This window comes from Dermacentor albipictus, chromosome 1, assembly GCF_038994185.2.
Source record: "Dermacentor albipictus isolate Rhodes 1998 colony chromosome 1, USDA_Dalb.pri_finalv2, whole genome shotgun sequence".
NCBI lineage: Eukaryota > Metazoa > Arthropoda > Arachnida > Ixodida > Ixodidae > Dermacentor > Dermacentor albipictus.
In genome coordinates, this window is record NC_091821.1 from 255787150 (window position 1) to 255801170 (window position 14021).

The window sequence follows — 14021 nt, forward strand, 5'->3', positions numbered from 1 at the left end:
TACTAAGGTATTTTACATTAAATCTTATCCCCAATTCTTCCCAATCCAGGTCTCTGAATGCGTCCTGTAAACACACTGCGAATAGCATTGGGGAGATCGTACCTCCCTGACTAACGCCTTTCTTTATTGGGATTTTGTTGCTTTCTTTATGAAGGACTACGGTTGCTGTGGAGCCGCTATAGATATCTTTCAGTATTTTTACATACGGCTCATCTACACCCTGATTCCGTAATGGCTCATTATGTAACGCCTCTTAATGCACGAACAACAAGATATAGACACAACTTTCGCCTTACGCTAATATTCGCTAAAACAAAATCTCACCTGAATAGTTTTTATGCGCCTACTATAAACGAATGCAATCCGTCCGTGTTCATGTATTACATTCAAGGAACTTCACAAAATAGTTGCAAAACCATCTGTCCCATAAATTAGCACTACCTTAAGCAGTGGTTGTAACTATATTCTCATGTTTATGTGAAATTTGCTGTATTTTGTTATGTGTAGAGCTCTATTGTTTGGAACAGCGTTTTGCCCACGTGCGGTTCATTTTGTTTACTTTAGTTTCTTGCTAAGACAAGGACATAGATGCTTTGTAACATGTCTATAGGCTGCATCCTTTACATGCGCTGTTTATATTCTCTGTTTTTTATTGTGATTAGTTTATCAACGTACATATTATCCCTCCGGCATGGGCTTGCATTTTGGCCTGCAGTATGATTAAATAAATAAATAAATAAATAAATAAATAAATAAATAAATAAATAAATAAATAAATAAATAAACATTTCAAGATGGTTGTTTGCATAGCATAACCCCCAGAAAGTTGTGTTGTTTTGCTACGTCTCAAGGCTGTCCCTCGAGGCACAGCTGAAAGCCTTTTAGATATCCTCTGATGGAGGGTAGCACAGGCGCCTTACATAAGGGAGTTCCATTCCCCTTTCCTTTAAGAATTTGACCACAGTGTTTAGGTTTTCCTGCAAAGTTGGTTGAACAAGGTTGGCACATGAACCAGAGCGCCAAATACAAATATCATACGCATATATAGGGTAGTGTAGTGTAGGTGCAAATCTCCGTGGTGAATCAACCATCCCACAGTTAAAGAGAGACGGGCCTAAGACACTGCCTTGTGGAAATCCTTGAATAAGATTATGAGAGGAACTTTTTCCTCCGCTTGTTGGAATAAATATTGATCTGCCATTCAAGAAGTTAGATTTCCAGCGTAGCGCACTTCCAGAGACTCCCAGTACTAGTAGGCCACACAATATATGAGCATGGCTGATTTTTGGCACGGCTGACTTTTAATATAAAAAAAAATTCGCTATTATGACATTTCTCCTAGCTCGTTTATGTGCAATATAGGAAACGATATCCAAAATTGCATTCATGGTGCATCGCCGCCTTCGAAATTCTGTCATGTGATAGGGAAGTGCTTTTGTTTGCTCACACCATCATTGCAGAACAAAATGAGGAACAAGAATGTTGGCGGCAAATGCTACACAGTGAATCCCTCTCTGGCCAATTACGGGCAGTTCAGAAGGCCCGCGATGTGGCTGAAGCGCTCGGCCTGATAATCCCAACGTGAGAGCGGCCCGCGTCAACCTAGGGGTGACCTTCAGGACCCAATAAAGTTCTTCATACCATACCATACCATCATTGCAGCCTAGAGTCAATTATTTCCTCCGTGGCCTTACATAAACAGCTCGTCAGACAAACCGGACGAAAAGACGCAAGAGAAATTTGCCTTCACTGCCTGTTGCTTCTGTAAATGGAAAAATAATCTGTACTTGGATATTAAAAATGATTGGTTTACAAGCAATATATGTTATGGCATGTTTAAGTATACTTTCATATTTATTTCACTCTGCGCGAATGCGTGTGCTTTTAGGTAAATATTGTATTTGTTTTTCCAGCGCAGAGCCGGCGAAGAGATGTATATGGCACACAGGTATGTTACATAAATGGAGCGAGCGTGAAGACACGCGCTTGCTAAAATACTTCGCGTGCTCGAAAATGCGCTCACCTTGAATTTTGCAAGTCCACGCTTCCACCTGTGGCCGACGGGTCCTCGTGTTCCGTTTTTCTGGATTCTGTGCAGCCTTTACTGAAGCTTGTTTTTCTTCGGGGAATAGACGCATTCGACATTCGGAGTTCAGAGAGTAAGCCATTAAACATTCAAACTTTCGTTGCGAAACCTTGCCGGTCAAGTGTCAGTTGTAGCTGATGTGAGGTAAGCGCTTCTGTGGCACCGACATATGTACACAAAACAAAAACTAGTGGAGCGTTATATCGTTACTATCGCACAATGATAAACGCGCCATAAGATTAAGAACATTGCTTTATCGATAGTGTTCGTTTTCATCGCTTACAGCAATCTTCTTCAGGAACGGGGCATTTTTCTTACTTTTTTTCCCCTCCGTGTCGCTTTTTTTTTCTTTGATTTTTCTTAAACTGAATTCCATCCAAACACCTCCTTGCAATATCAGGCGCTTAGAATGTTTACGCATTAAGATATACTTGCGACAGCGACCTCAAGGATCACTTTGCTAGAAAAGCTTCGTTACTTTCGTTGAAACAGCCAGCCATTCGTCAAACGCTTTGGCTGTGTGGGCTTTCAGAAAGGATTTTGCTCTCGGCACTGAGGCTTCCTTGTATTATAAAGGAAGGAAGCCGAGAAGCACAGCACCACCGAGTACGAGTACGTTCCCACTACCGACTGCAGTGAACATTCGAAACTGCCTGCAATGCTCTACCAAGATTTCACACGGCTTGGCTTTAGCATAGTGGAACAACATTCAGCGAACAATGTGCATACCTGATCCTGTGTAATATACAAAATAACGGGGAGCTCAACCAGCGATTAATCTCCATGCCGGCTTGGAACCCAGCGTGTCGATATGTTGCTAGTTGCTTCCCTGTTCAAGGTTGGTCCTCGTACAACACATGAATGTTTCGTGCAGACGTAATGTCACCTATGGGTCTTAGAGTCCTCAGTGGCATATGCCATGTTGCTACTGTACATTCTACTTGATTACATTTTTTGAACATATTTGGTTTGAGCGTTATTTGTGTAATGTCTGTGTGAAGGAGCAGTTGAAGCTTATGTAACTGAAGTTTATTGAGAAAACTGGTGGAGCTGTTATCTAAAATTTATTCCCAATGAACTGGAAATATTCGAAGGCAACATGCTCAAAAACACCCCTCAAAAACACCCCTCAAAAAGTGAAAGGCATCAGATGTGAGAGTTTGCTGACGTAGGGCATTGTAATATTTTCTACGACCTGACTGATGGAAAAAAAATATGCAATTCCTTCCCACACGACACACCACAGGTTTTAGCGTGCGTTTATTGACTAGAATAGGGCAGTACAAATTGTAGAAAAAAGCCATACTTGAAGGAGATCACATCTGTTCAGCTGTCAGAAGCCTCGGATACTCCTCGAGTGCTTGTGGCGCCGGCAGCAAGATTATTTGGCCGTTTGTGCACGTTGCTCACGAATCTCGTTCATTTGGAATCCCTGAAAATTTTCTCTACCGGCTGAAGTAGCGTCGAGCTGGTCCTCTGAACTGCTGACTTCGGTTTCGATGTGGGTGGACGCCGTCAGCCTTCGTGGATGAAAGGCTCCAGAAAGTTGACGGCCATCTTCACCTCCTCGCTGTCGTCAGGCAGTTCATTGTCGTCCTCTTCCTGGATAACCTCGTCACCGAACACCGTCTCGTCCACCACGCCCGTTGTGTCCCACACGAAAAGACTGCCGTCGTACGAGCCGGTGAACAGTTTGCCCTTCACCACCTGCGAAAGCCCGCTGCGATCAAACTCACGCTCATACTCCGAAGTGTGCCTACCCTTTAACATGGGCGTAGAAGAGATGGCGGTTAGGGCTGTCGTGGACGTGAAGTTAGGAATCTGGGCCCGTGTGTAGAAAGCGTTTACCCGGACTGAATTTACGCCATCGTAAATTGGTAAAGAAACGTCGACAGCGATAGCACCACGTCCGTGGAGAGCGCCAGGCGCATGGAGCATACACATATCGACACGGCTGACCGAGGCGCCCGAAAAGCAGTGCGGCAGAGTTGCACTTGGTTTTGATGGAGGTCGAAGCCTCACTGCGGCGCTAGCGTTTCTCCCACGACCGCACTGACCCACTTGTAAGCTACAATGTCGAGCATCTCCTCGGCCACTACCACTTCGATGCCGTCGCATAATACCGCAGCGACGCTACCGGTCGCGTAGCTTACGGATACGGGTTTGTGCGCGGCGGAAGGAACGCCCGCGCTGCGGCGACGCTGCTGCCTCGAATAAAACAACGATGCTCAGCGCACCTTTTGTAGCGCGATAGACATCTTGCTCGACAATTTCGCCACGTGCACAGCCGTACGGCGCGGTACCAAGCGTATACTACACGTCTGGCGCTGCCTGCGGGTGTCCTGGGACAGCTTTGTCCTATTGTTGACATTACTATTTACAGCGTTGTAAACTTATCAAGGGTTATATGCATTCCAGCGAACGGGCCCTGACTCTGCTCGAACCGTGCCCTTTTCCCTGCCTTTTACTTTACTTTCCTTCTCTCCTGTTCCCCTGGATGCTATAGAGGCAGTGTGGAATATCCAATGTTCCCGTTTCTGTGTTCTCTATCTCAAGAGAAGAAATTATGTATAGCTACTCTACGGCATTCTACTCCGGTGTCCTTCGCAGGGGTCACATTTAGTTTCGCCGGACCATGATGAAACGCCATTAACCCTTTTTATCCCAGTGGCAGCAGATATTGTGGGGATGTAAAATAACACTGCGAATTTCGAGCGTGTCGGCAGACTTTGAAATACCACTTTCGTTTTTCGCGGCACTTCAACGTTTCAAAATATACCTTATATACGACACTGCCTGTCATGACAGACCCGCCGCGGTTGCTCAGTGGCTATGGTGTTAGGCTGCTGAGCACGGAGGTCGCGGGATCGAATCCCGGCTACGGCGGCCGCATTTCGATGGGGCCGAAATGCGAAAACACCCGTGTACTTAGATTTAGGTGCACGTTAAAAAGCCCCAGGTGGTCGAAATTTCCCGAGTCCTCCGCTACGGCGTGCCTCATAATCAGAAAGTGGTTTTGGCCCGTAAAACCCCATAATTTAATTTTGCCATGATAGCAGCGCAGCGAGAGAAAGTAAAGCGGCAGTTTCCCTCCATGTACTCGACTCGGTATCTGCCTGAACTTTCTTCCACGTTGTCATTAAGCATTTTTTGTTTACTACTTTGTGATATTTTTTGGAAAGTCAACCATTAAATATCGTCTTCTTCGTCTACGAACAGTGTGGGATACAAATAGTTAAATAAGCGATGGATATTCTTTAACATTCTCTAACCCCCCTCACTCACTCTCCTCTCTCCTCCCCCCCCCCCCCCCCTCCTCGTCTCCCTGAGTATACCGAAGAGAAGGAAAAGCGAGAGAAAAGTACTTGCATGGTTACGTTTTTAGGGGAACGTAGGCAGGCAGGCGAAAATTACATTTGCATAGGGTAAAGAATAAAGTTACTTTGTGGCCACCCACAACTACATACGCATCTACGCACCTGATTTTGAAGGCTGTGCATGCAATATCAGCAAACATTTAATGCATTGCAAAAGGACTCGCTTACTGTGTTCGAAAAAAGCAAACGGCACCAAGTGACGCAATATAGAAGCCAGCAAGTTTCGCGAATGTTATTTGTTTAGGCCCCTATCACGAAAAGATGAAATCGTGCAGCGTGTCCCCTTTCCCTCCTTAGCGATATGGCTATAGCTACCGGGTGCTTTATATTTAGCTCTGGGAAAGTTATCGAGATTATTATTGAAATGGCGAAATGAAACAAAATGCCTTTCCAAATTTAGTACGAGGGCGAATCAGAAAGAGTGTTCCTATTTTTTGTATAGCCAAATTACGGCTATAAATGCGAACTGAACATATCCATTCCCAGCAGTGGACCTTTCTTCGACCGGCCCAGCCTTATCTGGTTGTAGCTCCGCGGCACGACTCTGCTGTCAGTTGTTGAAGATAGCGATTGTGCTTCTCATGTCTATGGCGTACGAACAATGAAGTGTGATTCGTTTTTTATGGAGCGAAGGACGAACGCCCATCGAAATACACCGGGAAATGCAGCCCCCATGTTTCGCTTTGAGAAGCGTGAGATGGCGGTGTTGTAAGTATTCAAAAATCCGTGAAGGCTTGCACGACAATGAGCGTTCGGGGAGGCCGCTTGCGTCGCTGATTGACGGCTGGGATAGTTAGTGGAAGAGTCAAGAGTTAGTCAAGAGTTAGTGGAATGCATAAGTACTGATATCAAAGGTTTCGGGATGATGCCGAAATTATCCTATTAGGTGACATGAATACCCGCATACAGAATCTAGATGGCTATACCGACAACAACGGGAAGTCAATGCTAGATCTTTGCGAGCAATATAACCTCGTTATCGTGAACACAGGGCCTAAGTGTGAAGGGCAGATCACGTGGGAAGTGGAAAACCGGCAATCGACCATTGATTACTGTCTGGTGAAAGAAAGAATTCAGGATAAGCTGAGAGAAATGGTCATTGACGAGGAAGAGTATAGCAGCATAGGAAGTGAGCATAAACGCATCATTTTGAATATTGGATATGTAGTTGGGAAAGAGAGCAAGAAGCGCAAAACGGCCAGTTCAAATTTGAACGCTGAGCAAATAACAAATATAGTCACTAGAGTCGAGGACGAACTTGGCAAATGACCAATTAAAGAGCGGGAATATAGTCAGCTTCTAAGTATAATAACGACAGAAATGCGGAAAGAGAAACAACGAGTTCTTGGGAAAGGAAAAAAGAAACCGAGAAGCTGGGGGAACAGGGAGATACGAGATGCGATCGCCGAACGACGGAAAACATCCCGAGGGCACAGGCAGGCAAAGAAGGCGCAGTTGCCGCAGGATGAAGTAGCCGGTAAATGGGAAATATACCGGGAGAAAAAGTCTGGGGTCTAATTACTGGTTCAAGCAAAAATAAAAGGTGAAAGTGAACGTTGTTTGTCAGAAAGACGTGAGAAAAAGAAGGCCGCACCTAGAATATTTTGGAACCGCATAAAATTATTAGGCAAAAAGTCAACAACAATGCAACTAGATATCCTAGACGAAAATGGAAACAAACTGGAAGGGGAAGCGGCATTAAATTACCTCAGAAAGAATAACAGCCGAATATTTCCAAGGCAATTACGAGGTTGTATTTGAAGAAGAAAAGTGCATGAAAGAGAACCACATGGAAAAGGAGCTGGTGCTGACGAATTGACATGGAGAAATATAGCGTAAGGTATGTAGAATAGTACGTATATTTGTAATTACCTGTATGTACCTTATTTGGCTAATAAAAGATAGGGGCAAAGACTTTCTGATTCGCCCTCATATAATCTCTTCATGCCAGTTCAGCTTTCGTCGTGGATATTCTATCGACATGGCACTAATCTATCGTAATGAACAATTAAAAAAATTGCCGATAAGCGATTTCTTGTACGCCTGATAGTTATCGACCTTACATAAGCGTTAGATACCATAAACCATAATATCTTACTCGCTAAGCTCGAGACAATTGTCATTTGTGATCCTGCCCTTTCGCTACTAAAGATACTTATACGACAGAGTTCAAGTGGCTTCTATTTATAATGCTTACTCTAGACAGCTAACCACTAATATGGTTGTGCCTCAAGACTATCCTTGGATCACTTCAATATTTTGGTAAATATTTATGTTTGGTCTGACTCTTTCTTCCTCACGACATATTCTGCACTCTAATGATACTACTATATTTATCTTTCATAAAAACACCTCGTTTTAGGAGTACTTGTAATTCTAGTTAGTGATGCATAGCACGGTGATGCACAGCTGGTGATGCAAGAAGGGCGCAAAGCAGCACGTGATCTCTTTTTAATTGACTAAATTGTGGCCTAGAAAGTGCACGAAATGGAGGTAATACCAACATGTTATCTATTATTGCCACGAAAACTAGATTTGTTATAGTCACTACACATTAGCGAAATTTAGGGTCAATTCCGCTATCATTTTGAGTCACCGCTGGTTTCCTCCAAGTTCATGTTCATCACTCCGTGGCATTCTACTATATTGCGACTTGAAACGTCAGGATCATATCGCTTATATGAAAAAGAAAATGGCATATGGTATGTAGAGCTTAATTAAAAGACACCTATATTCTTCGCACTTGCCACATTACACTCACTTTAAAATTATTTTGTTCACTCGAGTATTAAATATGGAAGAATATGTTGGGGAAACACCTATCACACTCAACTTGCATCTCTTCAGATAGTTCAGATAGAAGCCGTAAAACTACTGCATCCAATTCATACTTTGCTAATGCCAAGTTCCTATTAGGTGCTAACAATATTGTGGTGTCTGGCTCAGACCAGACGCATGACACGGGACCACGCAAGCGCAGTCTGCAACTCCCTTTATTCGTCACAGTAAAGCAACTTATATAGGAAATCATATTGAATGACGATGACGATATGTACACTGAAAGAAATGAAACTGAAACAAGAAAGAAGGATACAACATCACCTCCCGCTTGAAATACAACATAGTAATTTGCAACAACCAAAATAACACGAACTAAACACTTATTGTTCAGGTAAAGAAAACCCAAATCTTTCGACAGGTCGGCGTACCCTAGTGCTGCGACGCAAAGGTTGCTCCGCCGAATCCTCTAAAGGAGCGACCACTTCATTAACTTCAGCCCTTGTTTCCGGCGATCGCAACAGTTCACCATGTTCAGCGTCTGCGCGGCTTTCAGCCCCAGCGGTACCCGAGTAGTCGTGAGGCAATTCCCATGCCCATTGTTCTGTTGTCTGCGATTGATTGCAGGGAACCCGAACTAGTTTAGACGCGTTCCAGCAACGACCGTCGCTCATCAAAAAGCTATTTTTGCCTTTTCTGCCGACAATCTTGAAAGGGCCCATGTAGTTTACCGACGCTTTCCCACCGCCTGCTGGCTTGCGTACACGAACGAAGTCCCCTACACAAAAGGCTGGTCTTTTCGCACCTCGCCTCCTGTCCGTATACTGCTTTGCATACGTCTGCTTCGCCTTAACCCTAGCAGGAACATTCTTATTCGAACTGGCATGGACGCCCTCTCTTGTCGGCAAACCCACTGTATTGAGTCTTGTCCTTGGCTGGCGCCCGTGAAGCAACTTGGCTGGCGACACACCCGTTGTCGCATGCGGCGTCGACCTATATATGCCGAGATAGTCAACCACAGCAGCCTGGAGGGGCCGTTGTTCCAGTCGGGCAACCTGCATGAAATCTTTCAGCACGCGATTAAAGCGTTCAATCGCGCCGTTTCCTTGTGGATAGTACAGAGAAGAACAACGATGCACAATACCCCTCTCTCTCAAGAATGTTTCGAACATTTGCGATCTAAACTGAGGCCCATTATCTGTGACAATTTCTTCCGGATAGCCTTCTCGGCTGAACACAGTCTGCAAAAAATCGACCACGCTCTGTGACGTCACTGTAGATGAAAAGGCAACCTCAGGCCACTTGGAATGATAATCGATCAGCGATATCATGTACCTACAGTTTGAAGGGGCCCAGTCAATCGGTCCCACTATATCCATTGCTAACTTCTGCCATGGTAGCGCTGTAAACGTCACCGGCTGCAGCGGTGCAAACGACGGTTTAGCGGACTTGTCCGCGGCCTGGCAGATATGACAAAAATGGATTGCTTCTTCTACTTGTTTATTCAAACGCGGCCACCAGTAAAGATCACGTAGTCTCTGCTTCGTCCTCACAATTCCTGGGTGACCTTCGTGCGCAAAACCAACAAGGAGCGAGGTTAATTCACTCGGAACAACTACCTGCTCGCCGCGCATCAAAAGGCCATCAACGAAAGAAAGCTCTTCCCGCACGTTAAAGTACGGCATTATTTCTGCTGGCAAAGCTTTTCTAGGCGCCCAACCATGTACCACGTGTACAACAACCTGTTGCAGTGTGCTGTCTGCAGCAGTGGCCACCTGCAGCCGTTCCTTTGTTAGGCACTCTGATACAACGGACACAATTTCTTCCTGCATCGTCTGCAGCGAATCACAGTCAAGAGGTAGGCGTGAAAGCGCATCTGCCACGATATTTTGCGATCCCTTATGGTACTCTATGTCGAAGTTATAATACAAAAGTCGAGCTGACCATCTGGATATACGCAAAGGTCGGCGTCCTGTACCGGCAGCTGAAAGTAACGTCACTAGTGCCTGATGGTCCGTACGCAACAAAAATTTTCTACCCCACAAGTAGACGTGCCAGCGCTCGCACGCGAAGAGACAAGCAAGGGCCTCACGTTCCCCAGCGGAGTACTTCCGCTCAGCAGGAGTCAGGGCACGCGATGCGAAGGCCACCGTGCGTACGCTGTCACCATCGCGTTGCTGAAGAACGGCTCCCAGTCCCTTATCAGAAGCATCTGTCGTAACAATTACATCAAGGTCAGGGTTAAACATTTGTATGACTGGGCTTGAAGACAAAGCTGTCTTAACAAGCTGGAAGCTACGCTCAGCCTCATCATCCCACGTGAACTGTTGACCAGACCGCAGGAGCCTTCTAAGTGGCTCGACAAGATCAGCAAATCGCGGCACAAACCGAGCATAGTAACCAGCGAGACCCAAAAATGACCTCAAAGTGGCAACATCGTGAGGAGCAGGCACTTTGACAATAGCGTCAACCTTAGACTGCAATGGTGTAAGCCCTTTTGAGCTCACCGTATGCCCTAAAAAGGATAGTTCTGAAACAGCAAATGTGCATTTCTGGTTGAGCTTTAAACCTGAATCACTGATGCGTTTTAGCACCTGGTGTAGATTCTTGTGGTGCTCCTCACGTGTCTTGCCCCACACAATCACATCATCAATGTAACAAAGTACGCCTTTGCAATTTTTCAAAATATGCTGCATCATTCTCTGAAAGGCTGAAGGGGCAGATGCAAGGCCAAAACACACTCTCTTAAAACGAAACAATCCTTCGTGTGTGATAAAGGTGGTTAGTCCCCGACTTTCCGGAGTCAGTTCTAGCTGGTGGTATGCCGACGCTAAGTCGAGCTTTGAGAAGCACGTTCCTCCAGCTAGTTCATGAAGTAGTTCCTCTGTATGCGGAAGAGGAAAAGCATCGGCAATTACTGCCTTGTTCACTTCACGTAGGTCCACACACAACCTAATTGAACCGTCCTTCTTCCTAACGACGACGATCGGTGAAATCCACTCCGATGCGTCGACAGGTTCAATTATATCTTCGGCCAGCAGTCGTATCTCTACCGATACCTGTTGCCGTAGCGTGAGTGGCAGGCGTCGGAGCTTCGCGACGACTGGTTTCACAGATGAACGGCATTTAACATGGTGAACAAAGCCTTTCACATGCCCTAACTGTTCCGTGAACAAGTGCGCAAACTCTTGCGTGAATTCTGAAGGCAGTGAATCAGGGCATGTCACCTGGCAGCAATTCAAGGTTGAGCCGTTGATAGTGATTCCCAGGCTCCGAACGGCATCAAGCCCCAGCAGCGAAGTGCCCTTGGTTGTGACATGAAAGAGCACACTGGCTCTGTTTCCCTTGTAAGATACGTCAGCAAGAAAGCAACCGCTTAACTTGATTTGTTCTCCGGAATAGTTACACAAATTGGCAGTCGGCGGTCGCAATGAGTAGGTGTTGGCTAGATATTTGTGGTAGTGCTCTTCACTGAGCAATGAAACCGTAGCGCCCGTGTCGACAATCAACGACAATCTTATCTTCCCGATAGAAATGTTGGCTCGAATATCTTTCGCCGACGCATTACGGTCACCGATCTGAAGTACCGTGACGGCGTTGGCTTTCTCGGGCTTTCGAACGGCATATTTCTTTTTCTTCGATTTGCACATGCTTGAAAAGTGACCAATTTTTCCACAAGAGTGGCGACGCTTGTTCCTCGCCGGACATGCAGTCGAGTTAGCCATATGCGATGACGAGCCGCACCTGTAGCAACTTCCTTGCTCAGTCTGACCTTTTTCGCACATCTTGAATCTTGTTCACAGTGCTATGCGCGAATTCCCCGAGCTCTTGTTGCGTTTGCTCAATTTGCTTCCCGATGTCAACAGCACGCTGCAGTGTAAGCGAAGACCCTTCATAAAGCATGCGTTCACGGTTTGTTCGTGACGAAGTGCCTTCCAGTAATTGGTCTCGAATCATGCTATCGGTAGCACTGCCAAAATTGCAAGTAGACGCAAGGTCCCGAAGACTGTTTGTAAATGCTTGAAAGGTCTCACCAGGCAGTTGTCTTCTTTGGCGAAACCGGCGCCGCTCCACCAAATCATACGTAGCGCTTGCGAAATGCGTATCCAGTGTAGCAAGCGCGTCCTTGAACTGGTCCACCTTGTCCTCGGCCTTGGCGTCCGCGGTCACGTCTGCTCCTTGTGCAAGGATGCTGTAGAATATTCGCTGGCCTTCAACCCCGAGCGAGTTGAGCAGAATTGCCTTGCGACGCTTCGGCTGCAGTTCATCGCCGCCAATGGCCTCCAGGAAATTCAGGAATACGCGTTTCCACTGCTGCCAAGGTACAGCCGGGTCACCGGGTGCAGGCAAGAAAGGGGGCGGTGCTGGGAAACACCCGAGCGGCATGGCTCCGATACTGACCCTCGTCGCCAATATGTGGTGTCTGGCTCAGACCAGACGCATGACACGGGACCACGCAAGCGCAGTCTGCAACTCCCTTTATTCGTCACAGTAAAGCAACTTATATAGGAAATCATATTGAATGACGGTGACGATATGTACACTGAAAGAAATGAAACTGAAACAAGAAAGAAGGATACAACAAATATCCTAACGATTTCAGGGCTAATCAAATGCAACACGGGTATTTTCTTCCGCAGATCTGTGAATAATGATTCACCGCCCATCGCAACTTACCGTCTCACCTTATGATTTTTAATACGACCGAATTCGCGTTAAATAACAATTTTATTTTGTCGAGAGTCCGTAAGAACCATGGTAAGCAGAGTATAGAACTTACTTCCATATGAATAATAAACACACTACCACTCATAATAAAATGCGTAAGATCTTTCTACAGAGGTAAAAGATAAGTAAGAAGGTACTTATTATGGACAGACTAAGGATAATGTTTATTGTATATATATAATGAGTTTCTTGGAGCAATGTTAGTTATTGTCTTTTCTCTCATGTACATGCAATTTTTCTCACGCTGATATTATATCTTGGTACGCTGTTATTATTTGTAATCAATTTTGTTCAATTCGCTTTTTTATCTCCTCGTACCACTTTCAATACTATGCTACTGTTGCTTTGACTTGTCATCTTCGTTAATTTTTTTGAACAGGTGGTCCCGTACAGTCTTTGAATATGGGACCTCCTGCTGTATACTAAGTGCTGGTAACATTACTGAAACTCTGATCATAAATTCTAATTTTGATTCTTAAAGGCAGCGAGGGTAACTAGAATGGAAAATCCGGCTTGCTACCTAACACTGGAGAACGAGGGAGTAGGATAAGGAAAAAATAGAGAGAGACAGAGAGCACAGACACAAAATCACAGCCGGTCACGGCCACTACAGAGCTTCATTGCACCAGATCACGTGCCGCACAAGGAACATTAATTCAGGCTACAGCAGCTAGTGCGGGCCTGTTGTGCTCAAAAAGTGCAGCAGTTCCTTCGTCCCCCTCTCCTGCGATAGCTTATGAGGTGGGCATTACAAAATGGTTTGCTATAATAATGGTCTGTTATCAAAGCGAGCAAGCTACAGCAAGGACAGTCGCACAGAGCGTGTTTAAGGTTCTCCGCGCGACCACAGTCATCGCACGTAGCGTTATAGGCCTCATTCCAACACGAAAAACAATATATTTCGTAAAGGCCAATCCTGGACATAGCCGAAAAAGCAGGGTGGCCCTCGCGTTGGTGGAGTCCAGTTGGGACGTAAGTGAAAGAGAGAGAGAGAGAGAGATTAGATGGGAAAGGCAGAGATGTCAAGCGGTAGAGAAGCTTTCAATTTGTTA

At 45.5% G+C, this 14021-nt stretch overlaps 1 protein-coding gene and 1 long non-coding RNA gene across 3 annotated transcripts in view; both read right to left on the reverse strand.

The window, feature by feature from the left end:
* Positions 1-3339: 3339 nt before the first annotated feature.
* LOC135901692 (WD repeat-containing protein 86-like) overlaps positions 3340-14021 on the reverse strand; it is a 112471-nt gene continuing 101789 nt past the window's right edge. For both annotated transcript variants that reach the window (XM_065431542.2, XM_070531178.1), the window contains one exon: positions 3340-3793. In XM_065431542.2, coding sequence (XP_065287614.1) covers positions 3602-3793 — 192 coding nt within the window. In that variant the 3' untranslated portion in view covers positions 3340-3601. The remainder of the gene's footprint in view (positions 3794-14021) is intronic.
* On the reverse strand, positions 8439-12701 carry LOC139054327 (uncharacterized). The gene is made up of 2 exons (XR_011511146.1): positions 12276-12701; positions 8439-10453 (listed from the first exon to the last, which is right to left on the reverse strand). It is a non-coding gene; the product is annotated as an uncharacterized lncRNA (long non-coding RNA).